Source organism: Papio anubis, chromosome 4, assembly GCF_008728515.1.
Source record: "Papio anubis isolate 15944 chromosome 4, Panubis1.0, whole genome shotgun sequence".
Classification (NCBI taxonomy): domain Eukaryota; kingdom Metazoa; phylum Chordata; class Mammalia; order Primates; family Cercopithecidae; genus Papio; species Papio anubis.
In genome coordinates this window covers 66464097-66479601 of record NC_044979.1, presented here as the reverse complement: position 1 = coordinate 66479601, position 15505 = coordinate 66464097, and the positions used below count along the sequence as shown (strand labels likewise).

The 15505-nt window shown below is 37.5% G+C and overlaps 1 protein-coding gene across 1 annotated transcript in view; it reads right to left on the bottom strand.

The window, feature by feature from the left end:
* Window positions 1-1553: 1553 nt before the first annotated feature.
* Window positions 1554-15505, bottom strand: part of CROT (carnitine O-octanoyltransferase) — a 51339-nt gene continuing 37387 nt past the window's right edge. The window contains 5 exon segments of the mRNA XM_021935310.2: window positions 1554-2820; window positions 8589-8708; window positions 8824-8917; window positions 9003-9081; window positions 9948-10071. Coding sequence (XP_021791002.2) covers window positions 2700-2820; window positions 8589-8708; window positions 8824-8917; window positions 9003-9081; window positions 9948-10071 — 538 coding nt within the window. The 3' untranslated portion in view covers window positions 1554-2699.

Here is a 15505-nt window from a genome sequence, read left to right as displayed (position 1 = left end):
ACAACCCCTGGAAGCTAACCACACTGAAATGTTTCCGTATTTTTCCCTTTGTTTTCTCCACAATTTTCTGCAACAAATTAGTTCTTAGTGTCATATCAGGTTGTTAAATTCAGTAAATTATCCAAAGTTCTTCTAACTGTAATAAACCATATTACCAAAGAATTTTTCAAAAGTGACCACTGTGTGAGTGGATCAAATTTCAGATTAACCAAGACAAAAGTGAGGCAAAAAGTATATTACTGCAGTGACCCAAAGTAGTATTCAACCTATTCCTCTATAATGATTCCCAAACTTGCCGGGTCAGAATCATGGGGCATCTATTCCTAAACAAAATAATAGATTCAGTAGGTCTGGGTTGAGACCCAGGAATCTGTTTTTTAAAATGCACTCTAGATGATTATTCACGTCAGGCAAGTTAGGAAAAGTGGTGAGGTGTGACTGAGAGGGGGTTTCTGTGCAGGTGATGCAGCTTCCAAAATACCCCACTCATTACACATTATAGGTTGAGTATTCTTATCTAAAATGCTTGGGATCAGAAGTGTTTTATATGTCAGAATATTTGCATTATACTCACTGGCTGAGCATCCCAAGTCCAGAAATCCTAAATGTTCCAGTGAGCATTTCCTTATGTCAGCACTCAAAATGTTTTGGATTTTGGAGAATTTCTGGTGTTCAGATTTGGGATTCTTAACCTGTATTTAAACACCAACCAAATGATTCTAAATGCCCTTGCTGTCTAGTTTACAACCCTGCACTAGAGTGAGGGAAAAGGTTCTTAGTTCAGAGCTCATCTTCCTTTTCTAGACTAACCATGAAGAAATGTATCAAATGTCACAGAAGCCAACTCTGAATGTTTTCACAGAGAAACAGTACTGGTGCTTTTCAGGACAGAGGCTGGCACAGTGTAAAGGGCTTAACTGTTAGTAATAAACCAGTCTTATCAAATTCAAAATATATGTGTTTTTTAAAAGGGATGTATAGAATCAGTATGATGTAATCTTTATATATATTAAAATGTCTGGCAGATTGCTATAGTGCCCAATAATCATGCCCTCTCATGTTTAAATAAACATTAAAGTGCCCACTCTTTTACAAAGTGACTTTCTCTTATCAAGAGATTACTTTTTCCCCACTCCTTAAATCTGGACTTCCCTTGTGACTTGGTTTAATCAACAAAATGCAGCCAAGTGATGGCATGTGACTTCAGGGCCTAGGCCTCAAGGGACCTTCACCTCTCAGAACACTCTCTCTACCAAGTAAGGAAGCTCAATTTTGAATACTGGATGATGAGAGACCATGTCAGGAGAGAGAGTCACAGCCACCAAATTTGCAGATAGTGGGTGAGGTGATCTTAAACTTTTCAGCCTCAGTCCTGGCTGCCTGATGATTATAGCTGTATAAATAAACACAGGCAAGACCAGCAGAAGAACTGTCTAGCTATTATCAATCAACTGACAAAGTCATGAGAAACAATAAATGAATACAAGACACTAAGTTTTGGATGGTTAATTACACAGCAATATATAACCGAGGTCAAAAAGCACGAGAAAAGCAAACAGGAATGAATCATTTATTCAAACATAAAAAGCCATATAATTTTGGGAGTTTCATTTTTTGAGAGTAAAAACTACAAAATTGAACAGCGAGGAGGAAAAAGTTCTGATAATCTGATTCAACATTAGTCCTTTAAAAATCTAACAAGTTTAAATATAAGTGCTTTATTTTTATATTCACAAAACTAATTATAATACACCACAATGAATTTTGTTACAGTTTTATGTGTGTGTGATAGAGGGTATACATCTCCATCTACTACCTAATTTGTCTGTTCAAAATAGTTATTTTTCTTTTTTTTTTTTTTTTGAGACAGGGTCTCACTCTCTTGCCCAGGCTATAGCATAAGGGCACCACCATCACAGCTCACTGCAGCCACAACCTCCTGGGCTCAACTGATCCTCCTGTCTCAACCTTCAAGTAGCTTGGTCTACAGGCACACATGCACTATCATACCCCACTAGTTTTTTGATCTTGTAGAGACAGGACCTTACCCTGTTGCCCAGGCTGGTCTCAAACTCCTAGCTTCAAGCAATACACTCCCACCTCGGCCTCCCAAAGTGCTAAGATTATAGGCATGAGCCACTGCACCCAGCCCAAAAGAGTTATTTTAGATCACCATTAAAGTGTAGTGGTCTTTCCCATCAAACGTAACAGGCTTGTAACCCTGTGGTGAACATAGAAGGCATTGATTTCAGGGAAATTAGCATAAAATAATGTAATTCATACCCTTTGGTAGCTAAAAACATTAAAGTGCTTGAAAGATGGACTCTACACTGATGTCCAGAGAGAGGATTTATAACCCATGTAAGTACCAACAAAAATACTTAAAAATTAGAGTAAGATTTGCATTGTTAAAATTTATAGATTTGGATTGTTGAGGCTTAAATACTGCATAGTTCTATATTCACTATGTCATAATTTGCATTGCTGCTGCATCAGAGGAGCTTAAAAATATTTCTACCTCCTATGGCAGAATAAATTTAGAGAGCATGATTCCACTAATTTCTACATTTAACAAGTTTTCTTAACTTGTTAAAGGAATGTTAGCAAGTCAACATTCCTTCCCATCTCATATTACCAACTCACTCCCAGCACCCAGCTTAATGATATGTTTTGGTAAGTGCTTAATAGATGATTCATCTCTAAAGATGAGTAATGTTCATCAGCTGTATCATATCATAAAAAGCACAAAAAGTCAGCTGAACTAGCTTTTCGGCATCAGTCTCGGGACAGGATTTCCAGGCTGAACAGGCCACAACAAACCTGTGAAGCATAAATAATGATTAATGATTACACAAAAGGCTCCAAATAGTGATGGTGAATACAACCAGGACTTTATTTCATCTGGATATTCATACATGAAATGTGAAGTCTTGCTGACATTAGGTAAATGTAACCTGACACAACTGAAGGTAAAGCCATATCTGTAGATAATGCTAAGGAGCACCTCATTCATTAGATGACGAGAGCCTAGGGACAAAGGGGAACAAATTAGCTACAGCTCTGAAGTGCTCTGAAGCTAGGTCTTACTACGTTTAAAACAGAACAAAAAACCTCCTTCCTAGAAAATCCTTCCTAAAGTGCTACTGGAATGAGTTGGAATATAAATTCATGCTACAGTTTTTAATGAAATTTAAACTGTTTTTAAAGAGTATAGTACTTGAAGAAAGTTTGAAAAAAAAAACGGGAGGGAAGGATAATAGGTGAGAAAGGCTATTTCTAGAAGAGTCAAAAAGAGAAACTCTTGGGATCAAGTCAGGCCTTCTACCATCTTTCTCGATATACTCCTAATAGGAAATCCCAGATCTGGCAAGTGAGAAGAGTGGCCCCAGGAAGCTTGAAATAAATAGGAGAGAAGCCTGACTTAGAGCTAGTCTTCCATTTTACAGAGAGAAGTTTCCATAGCAAAATATGAATTAGGCTCAAAATTAAAATGTGCAATGTAATGCTTCTGGAAAACTACGCAATTTTCACATCACTTAAAAAAAGAGTAAATTAAGTAAATTATGTCTTCAACATGTGCTTTAAATTAAGCAAAAAGAAATAAAAATAAGAACATGCTCTGGCCCAGTATATAATTATGAAACCAATGTCTGAGTGGATTATATTTGCAGAAAGATAATACAGAAACCTTTAGGAAGTCCTGCCTTGTTTTCACCTAGTGATTCATGATCACGAATCATTCTCCAGCTACACTGGGCATGGAATTCCCAGATATTTAGCAGCATCTAAACATGTTTCTCTCCACAGATGAACCGTTCTTATTCAAGTGTCAATTTTTTAAAACAATTTATCTTTCTAAATTATAAAGAACAGCCTTTCCTACATGTACAGACAATTCATGAAAGGAACACAATGCCAAAAACAATTAAAAAAAAGTTTTACTTCATAGGTAAACAAGTAATTTATGTTATTTTTTGCCAGCAAATGGGTAAAGACTTTTTTTGAGAAAGACTCTCGCTCTGTTGCCCAGGCTGGAGTGCAGTGGCATGATCTCAGCTCACTGCAACCTCCATCTCCCAGTGTGAAGCAATTCTCATGCCTCAGGTTCCCAAGTAACTTGGACTACAGTTGTGTGCCACCACACCAGCGAATTTTTGTATTTTTAGTAGAGATGGGGTTTCACCATGTTGGCCAGACTGGTCTTGAACTCCTGGCCTCAAGTGATCCACCCACCTTGGCCTCCCAAAGTGCTGGGATTACGGGCATGAGCCACCATGCCTAGCCTAAAGAATTTTTATAATAACTAGAGTTGGCAATGGTGTGATGAAATGAGAAAGGATACATTTATAACCTTATACATTATTTGTAATGATGGAAAAACAAAATAGTAGAGAAGCAGTTAGATAAATCATAGGAATCCTAAGACTGGAAATTATACAATCATCAAAATATCGCAAAGTATACTTAAAGGCATTGCAAACTGCTTGAAATAATAAGAACGAAATTCACAAAAAAGGACACAAATATTTACAGTGTAAATATACAATCTACATACATTATAAGTTGGGAGCATCATATAATTATAGTCTTATGCCATGTAATGGAAATGTAGATAACTTTGTTCTTATGTATTTTTTATATTTAACTTTTTTTTTTACAATCAGTGTGTAATACTTTTAAAATGCAATGGTCTTATCTTGGGGTAGAAGAGATAAAAGGAGAGGCAGGGGAGGCAGGCACACTCAGTGTAACTTTATGTAAATACATTGTAATTTCTATCTTTTTGCTTTTTCATTTCTCTGAAAATCTTTCTATATTGTACCAACCCTTGCCCCACTTGCTTTAGTTTCAATGCTCCTATAATAGAAGGGTCCAGTGCATGTCATAAAAGCCATCAAAAACAGTCTTGAATAATCAGAACACTTCTGTGAGATTATTTAACAACAGTTCTGGCACTGGTTCTACTATGTCTTCCTCCTCGTCATTTGGCTCTGGTTCAGAAGCACTCATCTCCTTCAAGTCACCTTCTGTTAATTTCTGTGGTGTGGTGACTAATAGTGCTTGATTTTTAAAAATTTTTAATAGAGATGAAGTCTTACTATATTGCTCAGGATGGTCTCAAACTCCTGGTCTCAAGCAATCTTCCCACCTTGGCCTTCCAAACTGCTGGAAATACAGGCATGAGCCACCGAACCTGGCCCAACATCCATACCTTGAAACCCTTCACCTTCCCCCGCCTTTTTTTTTTTGGCCATATCCACAATCTGTTACATGATTTCCTAGACTGACTCTGTCGCAAATCCTGTGAAATCATGTACATCTGGACATAGTTTTCTCTAGCAGAAATTTATTGTTTTGGGCTTGATTGCTTTCATGACTTCTTCTATAACAACAATGGCATCTTCAGTGGTGTAATCCTTCCAGACTTTCATGATGCTCTCTTCCATTGGGGTAAAAGACAATCCTTGGTGACCATCCTTTCTATTGAGTCCTGCATGTAATGAGCCTTATAGGTCCTTATGACCCCCGATCTAGAGCCTGAATTAGAGACATGTCTGGGGGCAAGTAGACCAAAGACCTTGACACTTTGGGTGTTTAAATCATGGCGTTCTGGGTGGCCAGTGTCACTGTCCAAAATCAAAACAACTTTAAAAGGCAGTCTCTGGCCGGGCACGGTGGATCACACCTGTAATCCCAGCACTTTGGGAGGCCAAGGCGGGCGGATCACGAGGTCAGGAGATTGAGACCATCCTAACACAGTGAAACCCCGTCTCTACTAAAAATACAAAAAAATTAGCCGGGTGAGGTGGTGGGCGCCTGTAGTCTCAGCTACTCAGGAGGCTGAGGCAGGAGAATGGCGTGAACCCAGGAGGCGGAGCTTGCAGTGAGCCGAGATCGTGCCACTTCACTCCAGCCTGGGGACAGGGCAAGACTCCGTCTCAAAACAAAAACAAAAACAAAAACAAAAACACAGTCCCTTACTGACTAGGTACTTCCTGACTTCAGTGACAAAGCATCAAAGAAACCAATCCAGAAAAAAAGGTTATCATTGTCCAGGCCTTCTTGTAAACTACCAGCTGATGTTTATCTTTTCCCTTCAAGGCTCAAAGTTAACAGCTTTACAGACAAAGGCAGTCCTGATCATAAACCCTACTGCATTTGCACAAAACAGTAGTGTTGGCCTATCCCTTTCTGCCTTAAAGCCTGATGCTTGCTTCTTGTGATGGTTAATACTGAGTGTCAACTTGATTTGATTGAAAGATGCAAAGTATTGATCCTGGGTGTGTCTGAGACAGTGTTGTCAAAGGAGATTAACATTTGAGTCAGTGGGCTGGGAAAGGCAGACCCACCCTTTGTCTGGGAGGACACCATCTAATCAGCTGCCAGCGCAGCCAGAATATAAAGCAGGCAGAAAAACGTGAAAAGACTAGACTGGCTTAGCCTCCCAGCCTACATCTTTCTCCTGTGCTGGATGCTTCCTGCCCTTGAACATTAGACTCTAACTTCTCCAGCTGTGGGACTCAGATTGGCTTCCTTGCTCCTCAGCTTGCAGCTGGCCTATTGTGGGACCTTGTGATCATGTGAGTTAATGCTTCTTATATATATCCTATTAGTTCTGTCCCTGTAGAGAACCCTGACTAATACACTTCTCTTATGAACAAATGTCCTTTGTGGCATTTTTTTTTTCCAGAATAGGGCACATTTGTCTGCATTAAAAACCTGTTCAGGCAGATATCCTTTCTCCTCAGTGATTTTCTTAATGGTGTCTGGGAACTTGTCTGCTGCCTCTACTTCTCCTGTTATCTTGACATTTTTAAAGCCAAACTTCTTTCTAAAATTATCAAACTATCCTTTGCTGGCATTAAATTCTCCAGCTTTAGATCCTTCACCTTCCTTTAAAGTTGTCATATAGTAACTTTGCTTTTTCTAGAATCGTAGTAGAGTCCATAGGTATGACTTTTTATAGCAATCCTGTACCCACAAAAAAGCTGCATTTTTAATTGGAGATCAAAAGGTATTTTGCAAAAAGGGCAAAGTTTTAATGCCTGCCAGTGTAGCTGCAGCAACAGCTTCACAAATTTCCTTTTTTTTTTTTAATGGTACTCATACTAGATTTATTTATGTTGAAATGATGGGCAAATGCAGCTACAGATCTCAATCTATCATACTTATCAAGCAATCAACTCTTTATTGTAATATCATGACTTTTCTCTGCTTCTTGGGAGCACTTCCAGTATTACTAGAAGCACTACATATGGGTCCCATGGTATTATTCAATGTTTATAATACTGTACTACCCACAATGAAAAATACATGAGAATAGAACCACGAAAGATCACTTTTTGTGATCCACTAAAGAGACAAACTGCTTATGCAGAGATGACTAGCATTATATAACATCTTAAGGAGATACTTGCAACTAATCTTTAGCTTACCACAATAGCAACATGAGGTGACTACAAAATTATTATAGTAGTACAGTACGTACCACAATTAATTTTATGCAATTATGACTGAAAACTGCATCTTTACATTTGTTTACATTTCTCTCGACTCCAAATGGCCCCACATAAAGTCTGTAAGGGCTTATGGTCATACATTTTGAAAAATTTTAACTTTTTATAGTAGATTTGTATATATTTTATGGTAGTAAATGATGAAATAGATGAGTATCTTTATATATTTTATGCATTCATGAATACTTTAGTTTTTGGATATTTCTAAGCTACACAGTTTTGAGTTTTTTTCAAATATCTCAATCTCTAAAAAATTTTCTCATTTATTTAAAATCTGCATATAAGTGTATCCATGCAGTTCAAACCCATGTTGTTCGAGGGTCAATTGTATGAGAAACTGAAATATATCATGTATATTACCATTCCAATTTTTCACATTCTATCTGCAGTGCCTCCAAGCCTTCCCTCTTCTTATTCACATAGTGCTAAACGTAGCCACATAATTTTTACGAAACCAACTATGCTTTGAAAGGTCCCCTGTAAAGAGACTGCCAGACTGTAAATAAGGACCTTACAAGCCTTGCTATCACTTTCATTTTATTTTGTTTTCTACCACTCTTTTTTATACTGGGTTTTGATCTTTTCGTTCTCATTCTTTCCATAAACATAAGTCAGACTCCACACAGCCCAAATGAACTGCATCTGAATTGGTAAAACATGTTTTAAAAAGTATAATTTACCCAATCTCTCTTCTCTACCTCATTAATATTGTCTATGACTACATGAACCACCATATATTTAAACATTTTATCTGAGCTTACTATAAAATACCTTGTACAAACCAAATATGTTCACGGGTATACTGATTTTGAGGAGGATGATATGATTGCTGAATCGACCTGAAACAGTGTTCTGCATAAAAACACCTAAGGGACTAATCTGACAAGTGTCTCAAAAGCAGGACAGAGAAACATGAATATGCATTAAATGCCTAAGTGGAAAAAACAGATACTTATGTAGCAAGTGACAGATGGCAATATAAGAATCACCGTGTAGGAAAGGCATTTAAATAACAAAAGTAATACCTTTCTTACTCTACAGCACTGTACAAATAAAAAAGAGAAGCCTCACCTGTCATCTCTGATGTGGTAGAAAAATCCATAACCATTGTGTACCATGGGAACTACCACTCCCTGGACTCGTAAATAGCCAACCAGACTTGTTGAGAGAACAAAATTTCCACCTCCTCCGCTGTGTGGCACAATAAAAGGACATTTTACTAGGCCTACAGATGCTTATATTGTTTCCAAAAAGCATTTAACATATAAAAAAATTGATGAAGTTGTTAAATACTACACTATATTACCTTTTGGAAAAAAGTGGGTCCGTAAAGAGTTCTGGAACAGGAAGACCTTCCTCTTTCGCTATGAGTAAGAGACCTAAAAGGTGACGATCAAATCCTGCAATGAAATCCCAAATCTAAAGTTAGAAAAAAATTTTTCACCATGAGAGATTTTTAAGTCAGAAAAATTTTAACATAAGTACCTTTTCCAGCTGAACAATCTTTCATCATTTTATTATGCTTTGCAAAAGCTTGTAACATCTTTTGCTGCCGCTCATGAGGCTGTATTAAAAATCGAGAGACACTTCAATAACATGCTGTGCAAAACCCAACTAGAAAAAAATCCTAAGCTCATTGTAATTAGGATTTGGGTAATTTGGCAGAGGAAAGAAGATTTCTAGGAAGATCTATAATACATACTGCTACATCTTTCCCTCAGTTATTCTATCGCCTATTCTTCCCTGTATGTCCTGCTTCTTATTTCTTTCCTGGAATAGGAAACTATGAACTTGTGGGCAGCACTGAAGTGACATTAACAAGTATAAAGATAGAAGCAAGATTTCAAAAATGAAAGCATAACTAAACAAATGACAATAAAACAGTTCTATAAAATTAAGATACAGGCACTCATATATAACCACATCTAGCAAAACTAAAGAAACAAATATAATACTAAAATAACAGTGAGAAGGAAATTTGCTGTTGTCTAAATGCTTCAAAAAAAAGAGTATGAAACAAAGCATACAACTGTCCTGGTTCCAGTATATGAAACAAGAATCTGTGATTTCAAAAACATTCAACCATTTCAAGAAAACCTTCCTTTTTAATGGCACCTTGGAACTTCTGCACTTTATTAGTGTTGTTCTAAAGGTAAATAAGAAGTCCTGAAATACCTAAAGTACTGAAGACCCCTTGCCTAGAAATTAACACAAATGGGGTCCTTTTCCCGCCTTCCCTGTTTCTTAGTCTTTCCAAGAAGTACACACTTAACTGGTGAATGAACAAATGCTTTAAAAACCTCAAAAAGATGTCTCAAAGTATTTTAATGATCCAGGAAAACTGAAGCAAAGAAATTAGTTACTCAAAGACCACAGTTCCTTTAGAACAATTAAACAAATCTTGTGCGTTTTTTCTTTTCCAATACTCACAGTGACAGAAGGATCCTGCATGGACTGGCACCACCTGACTGCTTCAACTGTGCATGACCGCATAGTCTCTGTACGGCCATGATAAAAATATCTTGTCATAGCTGTTTCATAGCAACAACCAGGGCTACAAGAAAAAATTAAAAGAGTGTATCATAAGAAATAAAATGTTCTAATATCATTACAGATATAGTTGCCTAATAAAGCTAGCTTTGTTCAGAGAGTAAGCCCTTTAACACAGATAGGTTGGAGACTTTCAATAAAAAAGAGGCTATTTTCAATACCAAAGAGCAAAAAGTACTCTGATAATGTGGACTGTTTCAAAGGCATGGCTGCTGTCAGGTATACACTACAGCCTCTAAGATGGCCCCCGTCATTCCTGCCTCCTGCTATTTACGCTCTGCTGTAACCCCTCACTTTTGAGCGCAGGCTAGACAGTGACTTGCATCTAATGGAAAGAGTACAGCACAAGAGATGGGACATCACACCTGAAATTAGGTTACAAAGAGAGCTCTCTCTTGTTCTCTTATTTCTCATCTGAAGAAAGTCAGCTGCCATGCTGAGGCTGCCCGATGGAGAGCCCTAGTGACAGAAAACTGAGGACGGCCCTCTGGACAACAGCTAGGGAGGAACCAAATCCTATTAGTTCCCGTAGGTGAGGTGAGAAGTGGACCTACCCTCAGGAGAGCAGATGACAACAGCCTTGGCTGATACTGACTACAACCTCATGAAAAACCTTAATTAAGTCAGAGGTACTCAACTAAGCTGTATCACAAAAAAAATGACCCACAACATTGTGATATAAAATTACTGATCCATAAAATACGTGATATAAAAAATGTATGTGTTTTAAGCCACTACATTTTGGGGTAATTTATTATACAGAAATAGGTAATACAGAGTCCTTGACCTTTAGTGCCTCCATATAGAACACGAATGGCTAGAATAAAGTAGAAGTATAATTTAAGAAGTTCCCCAAAGTGATATCTGTTTTCCTGGGTTGGAGAATGATATAGCAATTTTAGGTATAAAACTCTCTTACTTTCTTGTTGGTTAGAATCTGGAGTCAAAGAGATCAAATAAAGTGAGAGTGAAAAGTCTCTGATGTGGGTACTAAGAGGACTCAAACAGTTTTCAAGCCTCTTCTGTTCAGTGTTTCTGTCTCTGGAGTGAAATGGTATCTCTTCAAAGTGTGAAGGAGAAAGTGTGAATAATATTTTTAAATAGCACTGAAATAACATTCTTTCAGGAAAACAAATTAAAAATAAAAGCAGTAAAAATGAGTAACAAAATATTACCACTGTAACCTCAAATGAAATAATGCATCTTAGCAATGATCTTCAATGACTATTAAAATGTTAGGTAAAAATATTCAGGGAGCAAACTTTTTATAATAGATGCTGGCTGACAAGTAAACACACCTCAATCTTAAACTATGGAGTAGAAAACAAAGAGCATTAACTATTTATTATTGTAAAACATAACCAAAATAAGAAGTGATGCTTATTATCAATCCTCTAGCTCTAACTACCAGTTTATAAGACATACAGGAGACTGAGCAACATGTTAAATATCAACATGGGACTACAATCAGGAAAATTCAGAAAACTCTACAGGATAAATGACCCAGTTTCTTCATCAAATCAAATACAATAAGAGAAAGGTAGGAAAAAGATTCCCATATTTAAAAAGGACTTAAGAGGCGTATCAATCAAATGCAATGTGTAAAATTTATTTGGAACCTCATTTGAACATATCTTCTGTATAAAAAAAATACTATGTGAAATTTCCAATGCCAGCTATGAGAAGCTAGTTTGTAGCAAGGCAGTCTTAATGCTAGGAACAAAAACAAAAACTGGACTTAAAAAACATCTATTTGAAGGCTTTGCAGAATTTTTTTTTATTATACTTTTAAGTTCTGGGATACATGTGCAGAATGTGCAGGTTCATTACATAGGTATACATGTGCCATGGTGGTTTGCTGCACCCATCAACCCATCATCTACATTAGGCATTTCTCCTAATGCCATCCCTCCCCTAGGTCCCCACCCCATGACAGCCCCCAGTGTGTGATGTTCTCCTTCCTGTGTCCATGTATTCTCACTGTTCAACTCCCACTTATGAGTGAGAACATGCGGTGTTTGGTTTTCTGTTCCTGTGTTAGTTTGTTAAGAATGATGGTTTCCAGCTTCATCCATGTCCCTGCAAAGGACATGAACTCATCCTCTTTTATGCTGCATAGTATTCCATGGTGTATATGCGCCACATTTTCTTTATCTAGTCTATCATTGATGGGCACTTGAGTTGGTTCCAAGTCTTTGCTATTGTGAAAAGTGCTGCAATATACGTATGTGTGCATGTATCTTTATAGTAGAATGATCTATAATCCTTTGGGTATATACTGGGATTGCTGGATCAAATGGTATTTCTGGTTCCAGATCCTTGAGGAATCGCCACACTGTCTTCCACAACGGTTGAACTAATTTACGCTCCCACCAACAGTGTAAAACTATTCCTATTTCTCCACATGCTCTCCAGCATCTGTTGTTTCCTGACTTTTTAATGATCACCATTCTAACCGGCATGAGATGGTATCTCATTGTGATTTTGATTTGCATTTCTCTAATGACCAATGATGATCAGCTTTTTTTCATGTTTGTTGGCTACATAAATGTCTTCTTTCGAGAAGTGTCTGTTCCTATCTTTCACCCACTTTTTGGTACGGTTGTTTTTTTCTTGTAAATTTATTTAAGTTCCCTGTAGATTCTGGATATTAGCCCTTTGTCAGGTGGTTAGATTGCAAAATTTTTCTCCCATTCTGTAGGTTGCCTGTTCACTCTGATGGTAGTTTCATTTGTTGTGCAGAAGCTCTTTAGGTTAATTAGACCCCATTTGTCAATTTTGGCCTTTGTTGCCATTGATTTTGGTGTTCTAGTCATGAAGCCTTTGCCCATGCCTATGTCCTGAATGGTATTGTCTAGGTTTTCTTATAGAGTTTTTATGGGTTTAGGTCTTACATTTAAGTCTTTAATCCATCTTGAGTTAATTTTTGTATAAGGTGTAAGGAAGGGGTCCAGTTTCAGTTTTCTGCAATGGATAGCCAGTTTTCCCAACACCATTTATTAAATAGGAAATTCTTTCCCCATTGCTTGTTTTTCTCAGGTTTGTTACAGATCAGATGGTTGTAGATGTGTGGTATTATTTCTGAGGCCTCTATTCTGTTGCATTGGTCTATATATCTGTGTCGATACCAGTACCATGCTGTTTGGTTACTGTAGCCTTGTAGTATAGTTTGAAGTCAGGTAGCATGATGCCTCCAGCTTTTTTCTTTTTGCTTAGGATTGTTTTGGCTATACAGGCTCTCTTTTGGTTCCATATGAAATTTAAAGTAGTTTTTATTTTAATTCTGTGAAGAAAGTCAGTGGTAGATTGATGGAGATAGCATTGAATCTATAAATTAATTTGGGCAACTGTTAAAGCAGCCAGAATATGAGGGCCAAGATCTGGAGAGAAGAGCAGCTCTTTGAAGTGAGGTACCTTGGAGTCTCGGCTCCAGGCCTGCTTGTCTGTGTAGTCTTGGAGGAAGTCCCATCTGTTTAGGGACCTGGAAGGTATCACACCTACCTGCTCCCCAGGAATAGACCCACCAAAACTGTGCATTTGACTGTGGACACAGAAGCAGCCCTTTAACCCAGCTCCAGTCCTACTCAATGGTAGTCCTAGAGACAGTCCCATCTGTCCAGGGACCAGGCAGGAGCCATGCCAACCTGTATTCTCATAACAACCTGCTGACTATCTAATACATAAGCAGTCCTATGACCTGGCTGCAGCCCCACTCAACTGTAGCTCTGGAGGCAGTCCTGTCCACCCAGGGACCAGGCAGGAGAAAGTCCTTACCTGCTGAAACAAGTCCATAAAAACTGGAAGTGACTTATTTAAATGCATAGACATCAACACAGGACTACAAGGATAGGCAAGCCTGACTCCACTAAAGAAAACTAATAAAGAAATCAAAATGGCATACTAAAAAATTCAATAAAAAGAGTAGTAATAGAGTAATTAAGGAACAAAAACAATATAAGACCTAAAGTTATATGTTTTATTATCTTATCAGTAATTATTTCAAATTTAAATAATTTCAAATGTAACTCTCCAATCAAAGAAAGAGATTGGTAGACTGGACTGAAAAAGCCTGAAAAAACATGATCCATCTACAGGCATACCTCACAGATATGGCAAGCTCAGTTCCAGATCATCTCAGTAAAGTGAATATTGCAATAAAAAGAGTAACACAAATTTTTTGGTTTCCCAGTATATACAAAAGTTGTATTTACATGATACTGTAGTCTATCAAGTGTAAAATTCAATATGTGTAAAAGCCTATTGGTTCTGCTTTTCTGAAGAACTCCAATACAGATCCTTACCTTACACCATATACAAAAATTAACTCAAAAATGGGTCAAAGACCTAAAGTAATAGCTAAAATTATAAAAATACTAGAGGAAAACACAGGGAAAAGACTTCATGACACTGAATTTGGCAATGATTTCCTGTGTATGACACCAAAAGCACAAGCAACAATAGAAAAAAATAGATGAACTTCATAAAAACTTAAAACTTTGTACATCAAAGGATACTATTATGACAGCAAAAAAAGACAACCACCTACAAGGAGGAGCTGGTACCATTCCTTCTGAAACTATTCCAATCAATAGAAAAAGAGGGAATCCTCCCTAACTGATTTTATGAGGCCAACATCATCCTGATACCAAAGCCTGGCAGAGACACAACAAAAAAAGAGAATTTTAGACCAATATCCCTGATGAACATCGATGCAAAAATCCTCAATAAAATACTGGCAAACCAAATCCGCAGCATATCAAAAAGCTTATCCACCACGATCAAGTGGGCTTCATCCCTGGGATGCAAGGCTGGTTCAACATTCGCAAATCAATAAACGTAATCCAGCATATAAACAGAACCAGAGACAAAACCACATGATTATCTCAATAGATGCAGAAAAAGGCCTCTGATAAAATTCAACAGTGCTTCATGCCAAAACTTCCCAATAAATTCGCCAGGTATTGATGGAACGTGAGCTCAAAAATAATAAAAGCTATTTATGACAAACCCATGTTTCAATATCATACTGAATGGGCTAAAACTGGAAGCATTCCCTTTGAAACTGGCACAAGACAGGGATGCCCTCACCAATTCTATTCAACATAGTAAGCAGTTCTGGCCAGGGCAGTCAGCAGGAGAAAGAAATCATGGGTATTCAATTAGGGAAAGAAGTCAAACTGTCCCTATTTGGCAGATGACATGATTGTATATTTAGAAAACCCCATCGTCTTCAGCCCAAAATCTCCTTAAGCTGATAAGCAACTTCCAGCAAAGTCTCAGGATACAAAATCAATGTGCAAAAATCACAAACACTTATACACCAATAACAGACAAACAGAGAGCTAACCATAAGTGAACTCCCATTCACAATTGCTTCAAATAGAATAAAATACCTAGTAAATCCAACTTACAAGTGATGTGAAGGACCTTCAAGGAGA